Source organism: Phoca vitulina, unplaced genomic scaffold, assembly GCF_004348235.1.
Source record: "Phoca vitulina isolate PV1807 unplaced genomic scaffold, GSC_HSeal_1.0 scaffold7, whole genome shotgun sequence".
Classification (NCBI taxonomy): domain Eukaryota; kingdom Metazoa; phylum Chordata; class Mammalia; order Carnivora; family Phocidae; genus Phoca; species Phoca vitulina.
The window spans coordinates 68,733,159-68,746,611 of record NW_022589710.1 but is presented as its reverse complement, the minus strand read 5'-3'; the positions used below and the strand labels follow the sequence as shown (position 1 = coordinate 68,746,611).

The window sequence follows — 13,453 nt, the reverse complement described above, 5'->3', positions numbered from 1 at the left end:
CCTGGGATCGAGCCCCACATCGGGCTCCCTGCTCTGCGGGAAGCCTGCTTCTCCCTCTCCCGCTCCCCCTGCTTGTGTTCCCTCTCTCGCTGTGTCTCTCTCTGTCAAATAAATAAATAAAATCTTTAAAAAAAAAAAAAAAAAAAAAGCCACTTGATTCACCTGTTTGCCCCACAGGCTACAAAGACCACCCTGGAGAGAGCCCAGCAACACAACACCTGGTGGTCCTTGCCTGCCTGTTACCCTCCCCCCTCCCGGCACAGTGGGAGGCCAGCACCTTTCCTACCTCACCCTGTCCACCTCCTCTGCCCAACACGAACCCTACCAACTCAGGACGTGCTGTGTTCTTCTACATTTAGAAAATGGGAAAAGGATTCTTTCTCCATCATTTCAGTGTCTGCTAGCAACCCAGATAAATAAACAAAATCTAGAGCTCAGACTAAGAAAGGCAGTGCTTCCCACAATCACCCCACCAGGCACATGGTTAGATAGCCCCCACCAGCCTGGGGCGCGATGCAGCTAGTGTTGGCTCGACAGGGACCCCACCTAGGACGCCTGCCCAAGAAGCTCACGTTGACCCCGGATGCTTCCTTGCATCATCTCTCTGCGGTGGAGACTGCTGTTCCCATTAGGAAGGTGAGAAGTTGAGGTTTAAATAAGGGAACCCAGCAGCTCGCCCAGGATCCTGGAGCCTGCCCAGGATCAGGTCTCTTAAACTGAGCCTTCGTCCCACCAAAGTGGAGTTTCTCCCCTGGAAAGAATGGCCACCCCACTGAAGCCCAAATGGGCACCTCAGAGATCTGCAGGAGTCTAGCCAGCTAGCCAGTGCTGGGAGGACTGGACTGGTCTGGAAGGGAGACGTGAACTGTGGGCCCAGTGCCTGTAGGCCTGGGCACAGTTGCTTCCGACTCCATGCAGCCTGGCAGCATGCCATCCACTCGGTGCCCACCACAGCGCATGGTGTCCTCTGAGGGACATGGGAGGGGCTGCAGCAGGGAACCAGCTCTGCCTCTCACCCAGACTGTGCAGAAGAGCAAGGCCTCCCACAGGCCTCGAGATTCAGTCGTGGGAGGGCACAAACTGTGCCCTGGCCTTCTGACCTCCAGAAGGAACTGGCAGCATCTCCCAAACTGGTCTGGTTGGGGCTGCTAGAGAAAGGCTCCGGCCAGATCTCTGGATGGTGGCAAGGCTTCCCAGGGCAGGCAGGAGGGTCCCCCATCACCAGCACTCAGGGCCATGAGCAGCCACAGCTTTGTCCGTGCGGTCACTGTCAGTAATGGTGACCGGTAAATACTCTCAAAAGCTGGAAGGGGACGGCCCCGGTGCTGGGATTAGGTTCAAAAGACAGCATACGAGGCCAAAAGCTTAAGTCATCAAAATGACCCTGGAAAATTCCTATTTTTAGTATATGTGCTGCTGAACTGAGCATGACCCTGGACTATTCCCAGCTTTGGAACAGTTTGCTTCTTCAGTTGAGAGCCAACCTCCCCCTTATTTAAGCTGGATTATATCTGGCGGCTTGCTAGCCAAAAGAACAATGATCTTTCTATACAGCACCTTACAGGAGCCACATGAGCTGAAGAGCAGCTGAGGCCTGGCCTGCTTCATGGGATGGTGAGAGGCCCCTGGCAGGCAGAGATGCAGCCAGGGGCTGCTGGGGAGGCACGCATATATATATATATTTTTTTTTTTTAAATAGGAGCTTGTGTACTTCCTATTTATTTCAAATTTATTTGAAAGAGAGAGAGCATGTGTGCGAGAGAGAGAGAGAGCACAAACGGCGGGAGGGGCAGAGGGAAAGGGAAAAGCAGACTCCCACTGAGCAGGGAGCCCAAAGCAGGGCTGATCCCAGGACCTGCACTGAGGCAGACACTTAGGGCGCCCCTATGTATGTATATATTTAAAGTAAACTCTAAGCCCAATGTGGGGCTCAAATTTATGAGTCAGAGATTAAGAGTCATATGCTCTACTGAGCCAGCCAGGCGCCTCTCCCCTTTTTCTCTGAGTACGTGTGGTTGAATTCTGAAATATTAAATGCTTGTACAATTCAACTTTTCCACCTACAAACAAAAAACACTGGTTGTCCGTTTACCAAAATGGGAAACCGTATGGCAGGGGAGTGTTCCTAAGGCTTATGTGGACCTTCTGGAGACACCTGGAGCAGCCTCCGCCTTCAGACAAGTCTCTGCTGTCAGACTAGCCCCCCATAAGCTGCCGGTCGATCAAGAACTTGCCTGGAGAATAACCTAATGCTGTGGGCTCCCTCTAATATCTTGTTTTTTGGAATACAAATGAATTATTGATAATCGGCAGCATGCTCCTTGGCCGGCTCAGTAACCTTTGAGGGGAGACTCTGAGAAGAGCTGCCATCAGGAGACGCACATCATCTCAGACTGCTTGAGTAAGAATGGACACTCGCTCGCTGGGCACTGTTCTAGCTGCAGAGGGACAGGCGAATGGGTGCTGAGGCTGACGCAGGACACCCCTCTTCTTCCAGACTCAAAGGGCACAAAGCAATGCACCATACTGAGTCGGACTGGCAGAGGCAGCTGCATCAGGCAGTTCTAGGGGCAACTTCCTCTGCGTCTACCCTCCTCCTGGGTTCTGCAAGCCCTCCAAGCTGTACACGGTGGGGAAGTAAAGCTCCTTACAAAATGAAGAGGTCCATTCAATCTACAAGAGTGGCCGCTTAATCCCCTGCAATCCAGCAACCTACACAAGGTCCCGTAAGAATTCATGCGAGGTGAGCACGGGGGCCATACCTAGCTGGGAAAGGTCCAGCCGCGTCCAGTGCATGCCTGTGGGGCAGCTCTTGGAGAGCGTCCTGATGAACACCTGGCCGAGGCTGTCCAGGGCCCACAGAGCGTCCTGGCAGGCGGCGTACGCCCTCATCTCCGCGTCGGGAGGCAGCTGCACCGTGGAGGGGCGGGACTGAGCATTCTGGGCGCTGACGCTGCACAGATCCTTGCTGCTCTGGCACAACCACAAGGAGCTTCCTGCGGAAAAGGTTCGTGTCTGTCACTGACGAGATGCACGAGGCAGCCCTGGCCCGTGGGCAGCTGACGCCTGGCAGCACACGCCGCCACTCCCGCCTCCCAGGGCCGCTGCTGTGCAGGAGTGCTCGACGGACTGCAAGTCAGAAGTCAGAGGCGCCCCCCGTGGCCAGCCAGTTAAGACCTAAGCCTGAGACGTTCTAAAGGGAGGAAAGAAAGCAGGGCTTCTGAGACCTGGTGAAGGCTACAATGTTGGCTCAGCGGCTCTGACCTTGGACGTTTCATAAGGGCTGGGGAGTCTCTGACTGGGGAGACTGACTGGTGCGCTGGAGAGAGTGAGGTCAGCAATTCCTCGGAAGGATGGATCCACAGTTCCCCTGTTCTGGTCTGGGGGGGCGGTATGTGGGTGGGCAGATCGGCGGGGGAGGCTCCTGGGGAGACTTGGAAAGCTGGAACGCCTCCTCTCCCCATTCTCTCCTCAAAATCCACCCTTCGCCTCCTCTCCACCATATTTATACAGTCTTTTAGACTTAACAGATTGAGTTTAAAATGCAGGTAACCCCTGGGAAAGTTCAAGGTTCCATCACTATATATATTATCTAAAACTTGTGGCCAGATAGGTTTTAGAATTCACAACTTTTAGGATTTTGAAAACCTGAGGTAATGGGTATGCCACATATTTAAGTAACAGCCTCAGGGAGCCAGGCAGCAATGAAATGCAGTAACATTCTTGCCACAAAATGTGTGCATACTCATAATCGATGGATAAATAAGTAGCCTCACATCGGTTCGGGCCAGGTTTTGCTGCCAAATGATTTTGTGCTAATCTCAGGATATAACCTACGGTTTTCAGAGCTTACAGATTTCAGAATTATGGTCAGAATGATCAGGCGAGTAAACATTTTCCCGTAATGACAAGTTAGCCAAATTCTGGTGGGACTAATTCGCTCGAACTAACCAGCTGCTTCCTCTGAACCACAGGCTTCATGGCGTCTTCTCATCCGACCCTCAGGACAATCCTAGGAGGAGCCTTCAGCCACTTCCCAGAGGGGTCTCGTGGCTCACTGCGAGCGGCACTGCCTCTCCTGGCTCCAAACCCCATGCTCCGGGAGGGCAGGGGAGCTCTGACCGGAGTCAACGGGAGTTGTGCTCTGTAGGGAAGGCCTGTCCTAACAGGGCACAACCATGGGACTTAGACTAGCCAGAAGCTGTAAACCAGATTGAAAGCGGGTGCTAGGAGGTGAGAGAAGACTTCACAAGGGGAAATGAGAAGGTGCCCCATGAAGGCTGGTGCCTACTGACTGCAGTGTTATAGTCCCGTGACACATCACTGGAAGTCTCCGGCTGCGGCCCCAGTGGGACACTGGGTATTCCTCTCCTTCGGAATGACGCCCTGCCTTTAGACTCATTCAATGTCCCCACACCAGAGCCTTCTCTCCTGCTCAGGCCTATCCAGCTCCGGGGGCCTTGGCTCAGCCAACAAGGGCTGCTTGCCTGGGAAGCCACTGCATCGTCTCTGAGGCCCACGCAGCCACGCCCCATCCCAACTAGGTCATGGTCAGAGCATGGTTTTCACTTTTCAACTGCCAACCCATGCGCTTATATTTCTCAACCAACCTTCCTTTGTGGGAGCAGTGGAAGCCAGCACAAAGGCCCACTTTGTTGCAGAAGCTGTCCCCCGGGGAACAACATTATTCCAGTAAGTGCCTAGAAGGAACCAATAGGAAGTGTGTTAAAGAAAGAAGATAACACACACACTCCAGAGCTTTAGTTCTAGACTACGTCAAAACCTCTTACAGCTAATTCCAGAATGCCCTTAAATTAGGAGGTCCACGCCAGCCAGTGCTGTGAGGCCAGTCCCTTGTTTTTCCTTCTACGCTGACAAGCAGAGCCACAGTCTTGCCCAGGGTTGGGGAGGGGGGGGGTGTCGTGCAGAGGGAGGAGAGTTGGAGAAAATTCACAAAGCAGGGCTTCACTCACAGAAACGAAGCCCTCATGGGCACACGTGGATTTATACCACCAGTCACAGATCTCACCAGCGGCTTGTGTTCTCCACAGAGCAGGAACTTTTCCTCCAGGAAATGGACTGTTCCCTCTTACTAAGCTTTTTACCTTTGGGTGGATCTTTTCATTTAAATGTGAAATTATGAACATAAAAATGAGCTCCATCTGCCCGTCCTATATCATCACAGATTCCCACTAGAAACCGATCACACACCATCCAAATGCTGGTACCCAAGTTGTAGGAATGACAGATTAAAAAAAAGGAAACCAATACAAAGCATAAAGAATGTCTCCGTTACAAACACTTCACACACTGGCACCAAATTATCTCCTGCAGTTGAGATCTTAAAGCTTTTCTTTCAGTGCTGGCTTTAAAGTAAAGCTGCCAATCGAGTCAATGTGAAAATAAAAGTGATTCACCCACCGATGAGATTTCCTTTAGCAACATGGAATTCATTCTTGCCCGAGGAGAGCCAGACGCCACTGTTGTTGACCCCTAGGAGGCTCGGCTGGCACTGCAGCTGCTGAGACCAAAACGCCATGCGCAGTTTATCTGCCACCCTTTCCACCGGCACTTGGGCCGCCGTGGCCACCGAGTGTGTGGCATGGATTATGGTCTGGAATAAGCTGCACTGGTCGAACACCACGTAGTCTGTGATGCTCACCTGGAGGTGGGGACAGAAAGACACCCTTAGTGCAGCTATGAGTGCCTTCTGTATGCGCGGCCCGAGAGCTGAGGTTTGGCCCATAACCAGCAAATACCCAGCATACGTGTAGCACACGAGCACTTGTGTGAGGATCAGAGCAAGTCCGCCAGGACCCTGCCAAACCACTAACTGTAATTACTTCCAAGGGCCGGATTGAGAGGGATGGAAGAAAATGTTCACCTTCTGCTTTATACATTTTTATATAACAACGGCAGGATTATTTTTGTGATTACCTATGATCCCCCCCTCAGAGCCCGAAGGCTTTCATTCTAATCAGTGAGAAAAGGTCATTTTGCTTTTAAATTTAGGTATTTCCAGTGGACGACAGTGTGCAATCCTTAGAATCATAATATGGGTTAAAAAAGGTATTATAAGTACGGTGATGGAAGTACTTTATGATCTAAACCAGGACCGTCAAAATTATGCCAGTTCAACAGCGCAAACCGGGACCGTCTTGCATACGAAGGGCACAGCCTGGCTCAGGTGGGCAAACCGCTTCTCTAACACTCCTGAAAGACATTTCTTCAGGGTAACTCTGGGAGAAGAACCTCTCTCTTGTTGGGCAGCTCTGGTTGTTAGAAAGTTCTTTCTAAGATGGTCAAAATCTGACTCCACGTGACTTTCACATATACTTCTGCCCTGTTGGGTTCGATTACAGAGAATGTCGCTCCCCGACTTCTAGGACAGCCTTGTGCAGGCCACATTCCCAGGTCACGCACAATGAAATGGTGAGTGAAAGGGACACCATTTATTATAGGGAACTTAATTCTAATAAACAAAAACAAACAAAAAGAAAATTATTGTAAAAATCAGTGCTTGATTAAGTGTACAAATCTGCCCTTTTTCAACCATGAAAGGACTTGCACTAACTGCAAACCACTGCCCTAACTGAAGTTGAAGTGAATTATTGCTTTACCACGTCCGGACCCCGTGGCCCCCTTCCCCGCTATCCGCCAGCCTGGCTGCGTGGTCTCGTCACAGCCCACAGAACGCCGGGCCCGGAGCTCTGGGCCTCCCCAGGAGATTGCACATGCCAAGGCCACACAAAGTCTGTGACAGACTGTCTCAGCACCAAACACTTGCAGAGAAGCAGGATGCAAATTAAAAAAAAGAAAGGTTTAGCAGCCAGACATAAAGCTGGCTCTGGCCATACAGAGAAATGTCTTACAGTAATTAAAATAATTCTGCTTCCAAATACCTCAAAGATGATTCTGTCAAATTAAATTTCTCTAAAGATAATGTTCTGAATATGATGATAAAATGGTATCTAATTTTCTTTAGGCTACCTAAAAATGGAATGTGGTACATATATACATGTGAGAGTGTGTGTGTATTCATGCGTGTAAAACCATGTAATATGCTTACCAGCATGGAGAAAGTGTTTTAAAATCACTTGTACAACTTTTCAAAGAGTATCAGACATATTAGAGACCTAGGTACACATATACTTACTCATCAAAGAGCAAACACAACTTCTTTTTCCACATTCTCATCCGACAGACCCAAGGGCAGCTAGTGAACGACCTGCCCTCAGCACGGCAAGTCTGAGGCAACAATATGACCTGAGCCACTGGGGACAAACACTGAAGAGATGCTGCCTAGTTTCCAGCTGCTGAGGGTCAGAACCGCCTCGCCGGCCGCCGTGGGAGGCTGGGAGAGTGATAGCTACACTGAACAGTACCAAAAAGGGGCAGGAACAACTCCTTGAAAAACATATTCTAGGCCACCCCGGCTGGGACCAAGTCACGAAAAGTGAGCTTGCTTACACCCTCCTATTACGCAGAGTGTTTCCTTTTCTGGGAGCGTGTGGGAACATTCTCCTTTCTTTGTTGAAATGCCACTTGCTTAGAGGCCTTTGGAACAAGCGGGGAGAGATGAATTTTAATTGTAGGCTGGGTTTCCAAACCTGCTGTCTAGCTCTTCTTAGCCCATGTGTTCAGAATTAAACATCATTATTACCTAGGTCTTCAAAAGGATATCACTGGGCTTAGTTAGCAAGTAAGGATAAATTTCTAAGCAACACCAAAACAAAAAAAGAAATAATAAACAGAGCCTGTACATTTAAGCAAAGAGAGTTATACAAGTTACTTCCTACGATGAAAAGCCCTGGATATTTCTAATGTGCTCAAATGCAGTGAAAAGTTTAACTCCTCGAAGAGTACAAGTGAATGTTCTTACTTTAATCCAACCTCCCCAATCTCTTTAAGGAGAAGGGCTCTGAACAGGGGAGACGCCTGGGCCAGCAGCCCTGAGCTGAGCACCTACTTGCCACCAATGGTCGTCATCGCCCTGGGGCTTCTTGGAAGTGACACCAGTTCTGAACCACAGGTTCCCTCGGATGTCCAGGGCCCACAGAGTCTGCTGGTCCCCAAGAGCTATACAGACGGCTTCCAGAGCTTGCCTTTCACTGGAAACAGGGACGAGAACAGAGCAGTCAGCGCCCAGCCTGACCAGGGACGTGGGCTCCCGGTGGGTTTAGACCCCACCCACAAGTTCCAAGGAAGGAAGCTCGAGGGTCGAGTTACGTCACTGTGCAGTAGACGTTGCTTCAACGTGTGGCAACTTCTGAAAGACACACTGAAAACCCGGCATGGTGGGGAGGGCCCCTGGGAGAAAAGAGCCTACGAGAAAAGCGCGAGGGCCTGTGGGCGCCTCCGCCTCACTGCTCCCTCCTGCGCCTCACTGCTCCCTCCTGTGCCTCACTGCTCCCTCCTGCGCCTCACTGCTCCCTCCTGCGCCTCACTGCTCCCTCCTGCGCCTCACTGCTCCCTCCTGCACACTCGAGCCAGCGGAGGTAACCCCCGGGTGCCCGGCTGTGCTGGGCAGCAGCTAGGCGGACATCGCCTCTCCGCGGGCAGTGCCCGGCCCCGCCCGGCCCCTCTGGTAAAGCGCTCGCCAGCTTCGGGGCTCAGCCGGGCTGCGCCCTCCGGTGTAGGACCAGCTACGCTAACGGCTCCCGCTCCGGGGGCGGGCAGGGCTGGGGGCGGCCACCTTCGCACACCCAGCCCAGCGCCGCTGGGGCGCACAGGAGCTATTTGCTCACGTTGACCGGGTTGCTAGGTTCAAACCAAGAAGATCCTCGTCTAATTTTTCTAATTGGCAAAATGATTTGACGGTAATTCTATAATTAAAATTTTGAGTGGTATAAGTAACCAAATAAATTACCATTCAGAGATCAATCATCATTGACTAGCATGATAATAAAGGAAAAATATTTGGCCCTAAACCACTGAGATGCTACACAGAAACCCCCCGACAGCACTGGGTAGCGCTGAATAGAAACTGTCGTGAGAGACCCGTGATCATGTGATGCTTGAGGTCACACAAGAGGGCGGCAGCATTTCAAAAAGCTAAGCTCTGACCCAATGCCCAGTCTGCCAGTCAGAGCAGGCACAGGGCGTCTCCACGGTCAGGCTGCTGCCATCGGCTCCGACGATTCCAGAGAACACTACTACCATGGCGAGCCTCAGAGAAGCAGCTTTGCCCAGGAAAGGCTCCCATGGGTGCGTTAAGGGGAGTCAAGCTGACAAAGAACCAAGGGTGGGACAAGCAAGATGATGAAGACGTCTCTGCTCCTCCTCCTGATACCTGACGATGTCACATTTCCACTGCTCCCCTTCAGGGCAGAAGCTGCTCACACCCTCCCGGTACAGGAGGGCTCTCTGCTCTGTCAGCGCCCACACCACGCTGTTTCGGGCTGCGACCTGGGACAGTGGGTATGGACAGTCGACCTTTACGGCTCTGGCACAGGGGCGATCCACACTGAGACCTGCCAGGGAGACAGACAGGAAGCCCCAAAGACACACAATCAGGACTTCATACCTCATTTGTATTCTGCTGTTTGCTTCTTTCTCTCTCTTTTTTTTTTTTTGGTATTTTGCCATATTCTTTTGTAACAAGTATTTTGTCTTTTTAAGGTCTAGTCAACAAAAAAATGGTTAAGTTGTGCTTAAATATCACACATATCTGAAGTGTTTTCAAATGCTCTTTGAAAACTGAAGGAACTAACAATTCAGAATCTGCTGGTGTCCCAAAGTAGCTTAAGATGTTCTGGAAGAACAAGAAAGCCCAGGGCAGGAGAGCAGCCAGACCCTGAGCCAAGAGGGCCCCTGCCAAGAGCAGCACATGCTTTACGGCTGTGCCCCTCAGAGCCTCAGAGCCCCCTCAGCTCTGAGGCCTGCAGCCATCCTCTGCAGAGCAGCTCTGACAAAGCAGCTGCCCTCTCCAGCTCCTACCTGTTTGCAGGGGGTTCCCTAGATGAAAGGCGAGGTCCATCCCACGGCCAGGCTATGGCAGGGCCAGAGCTCAGAGTCCCTGATGCCCCGTCCAGGGCTCTTTCCCCCACCTCCTTGCAGCTTGTCTGCAGCCTGATAGCGTCCTGGGCAAGCTGGCAGAACAGCTGTTAACTCAAACCCCATACGCTGTGGCGTCAGCCCGCAATCAGCCCTCAGTGCTCAAATGTGCTCCCTGACTGCTCACAGGAGCCCGGTGGTACCACATCCTTGGTGTTTCCCTCACGCGCAACCAGGGGGAGTCACCTGCGGGGCTTCTCACACCACACGTCGTCAGGCCAGCCCTGGAGACTAACACGGCAGGTCGAGTACTACTAGTTAACAGGGCACCTGCTCCTCAACTCCAGGCCTGAAGCGCTCCGTTCCTCACCAGGAACAAAACTCAAATGCTCGTGGAAACTGGATATGCACCTGCCTCTCGAGAGCTATTCCCACCTGAAAGGAGAGACCAGGGCTGGCACGTGGCCCAGGAGCTGGCGAGGCTGACCACCAGGGCTCAAGCAGCGGCTTCTAGGAGATGCTGGCCCTCCCACACGTGAGGAAGAGCCAGATGGGCAAAGACTTTCAATCTCAGAGAATCATCCCTGGCTGACAGTTGGTAACAGAGATTAAAACAGTCTCCCCAAATCAGCAATATTAAACGGTTAGAAGATGGATCTTTACGTAAATCCAATATGGCCTCCTGACAACCAAAAAAGAGCACCCGCCCCATATCCTTTCCAGATGCTGATAAATCACATTGCCTTTGGAAACTCATATGGAAAAGTGACATTTTGCTGACAGTACATAAACACTCCCTCTCATTACAGTTTATTTTTAATAAACAAGTCCCACTGAGTCTCCTCCAGCAGCTGAAGGTTCCCCTCAGGGCAGTTTATTAGGACAAGTTGAACTGCTACTTAGATCAAATGATTTCTCCTTGTTTCTTCCTGACCCACACGTAAGTAAGTATACAGAAGCAGGGCTTTGACCTGGCTGAAAAAAATCCAGCCATAACTTAAAGGAAAAAATGATTCTGATGTCATTTCCCTGTTATTCTTTCCCCTTAAGATCTGACACTGCAGCATAAATGACAGGCAACGGTTAACCTAAGGAGAACGAGAATCTGTTTTTGTATCTCACGAACTAACCCTATGAAGTCTTGCCCTAAATTTGTCTGGGGTTGAATGTGAGTCAGTAGCAGGAAACTGCTAATATATTCCTATAGCAAATTCTCTTTTTCCAGGCGTATTTTAATTTAAATAGATTTTTAGCCCCTTAGGCACTGTGATGGCTCTAAGCGTGTCCCTAACAGGCGCGGGGCAGTAAGAAGCATCCCCTCCCCCTGACGGGGGCCGGAGCACGCCTCCCGTTACCTGTCTGCAGGTACAGATCTCCGTTTGTCCTGATGACCCAGGCTGTGTCATCGCTCAGGGCCACAAACACGGCCTGGGGCAGGGCTTCGTACCAGTGCCGCTTCCCCTTGATGGTCACTTTTCCACAAGCGAAAGCTCGGTTAGATTTCTGTTCAATCTTCCAGAGAAGGGCTCCTGTAGAAATAAAAATTCTAATCACCATCCAGTAAGTATGGAGAATTACTTACACAAAAAAGCTTCATTCTGGTCGCTGTGGGAGAGAGAGATTTCTAAAACCTCTCTCCCCCTTTTGCTTCTACCTCAACGGGGGAAAGAGCCCGCAGCACCGAGGTTTGGGTCCTTGGCCACCACCCACCAGCTGTGTGGCTTCGGGTGTCAAGTCACCCACGGTCTCCATGCCTGACTTCCTTCTCTGTACCTTACAGGGCTGCTAGGGAAACTGGAGGCGAGAACAGACCAGTGACACGGCACACTGGGCTGGACAGACCTCAGGCACTCCCGACGCGGACAGTGGCGGAGCTGACGCGGTTACGTCAGGAGGCACAACTCGTGCCCCACCACAGGCTGGAAAGTCCTAGAGGGATTCAGATGGGGTCACTTCTGGACCAACTGAGGGATAAGATGCATGGAAAGGAGGCGTTTGAGCTGGGCTGTCCTTTTTTTACTCAGAAAGGGATTCTGATAAACAAAGATGAAGAAGGGGAGGGAAGGAGGAAGATGTAGATGGAGCGTGTGACACAGGACAGGCGGCCACGTGTAAGAAACCACCAGAGAATCACCAAGAGCACAGCCAGGCTGGACTAGAGGGTCTGACAGGGAGAGCTGAGGTAAGAGGAGAAAAGCGAGACAGACGGCTAAGCCCGAAGCACACCGTGAACACCATGGGCTCTGGCCCGCCCCCCCCCAAGACATGGGCACTGCAGGACAACTCAGTCAACTACACTCATGTGGTGGGGACAGAATTCTTACTAGATCAACAAGGGCCGGAACGTTCTGGAAGCACAAAGTAATCAATAGAATCAGGACAGAACCAAAGTTTCTAAATGGCTGGGGAGATAAAACCAGAAGTAAATGACAGAAAGAATTAAAACGCACAATTATATAACGCCAGCTAATGAAGTAGACTATGATCTCAGCCACTATCTAAGGAAAAATATTTTTCAAACAAGCGAAGAGATAAAACAACCTTGAGCAAACTGGTATTTTAAATTGTGACAAAGACCAGGAAGAGTTCAAGGAAATCCATCTGAAACACAGTAAAATTACGGGGGACGAGTCTAAGGTCACAGAGCATGTTTTGTCTGACTTCTACTCCAATGTCCTAACAATAAGAAGTTACTATAAGGCAAACACGCATAAATACTTCTATTCTACCTATCTACCCCCCAACAGGTGAAGTGGCCAACGTTATGACAAAACAGATGAGCAAATGATTCTGGACAGGGAAGGGAGATACAGGCTGAAAGCCTAGTAGAACCTCATTCAGGAGATGTCTGCTCCAGTTCACTAAAAATGGTTAGCCTGACCATGGCTTGCAAGAATGAACGCATTTTTCTTTACGCTCAGGGAGTAGATGATTCAGCCAAAGCATACACATCGCTCATTAAAGAATAATTTCTAGAAAGGAACCCAAATAATCTGAACATATCCCACATATCCATAGGTCCATCTTCATTAGTTCAGTTGCTTTAAAGCAACACTAAGAAACAGGAACACAGGGGCGCCTGGGTGGCTCAGTCAGTTAAGCGTCCAACTCGATTTCGGCTCAGGTCAAGGTCTCAGGGTCGTGAGACTGAGCCCCGTGTTGGGCTCCGTGCTGGGTGTGGAGCCTGCTTAAGCTTCCCTCTCTCTTTCTCCCTCTGCTCCTCCCCTCCCATAAAAAAAAAAGAAATAGGAACACATTTTTATAAGGGGCTAATATGTTAATCTCTCTCAAAAAAATCCTTCAAAATTCAAGCAAATAGTTTGCATAGCTTATAAAAACACGTTCATGTATTCCCATTACAATTAATTAAAAAAAAATTCAAACTAAACATCCATTTATTGGATGTTTATTAATTGAAGTCAAATGAAGCAACCCCTGTTCTTCGGAGAAAACCCCC

At 50.4% G+C, this 13,453-nt stretch overlaps 1 protein-coding gene across 1 annotated transcript in view; it reads right to left on the bottom strand.

Annotated features, from left to right (window-relative positions):
* TECPR2 (tectonin beta-propeller repeat containing 2) overlaps window positions 1–13,453 on the bottom strand; it is a 107,752-nt gene that overhangs the window by 38,881 nt on the left and 55,418 nt on the right. Inside the window, exons 11-16 of the mRNA XM_032405962.1 lie at window positions 11,352–11,525; window positions 9,293–9,473; window positions 7,970–8,111; window positions 5,422–5,662; window positions 4,611–4,700; window positions 2,763–2,996 (exon numbers count right to left, since the gene is read on the bottom strand). Of these exons, the coding sequence (XP_032261853.1) occupies window positions 2,763–2,996; window positions 4,611–4,700; window positions 5,422–5,662; window positions 7,970–8,111; window positions 9,293–9,473; window positions 11,352–11,525 (1,062 nt within the window). The remainder of the gene's footprint in view (window positions 1–2,762; window positions 2,997–4,610; window positions 4,701–5,421; window positions 5,663–7,969; window positions 8,112–9,292; window positions 9,474–11,351; window positions 11,526–13,453) is intronic.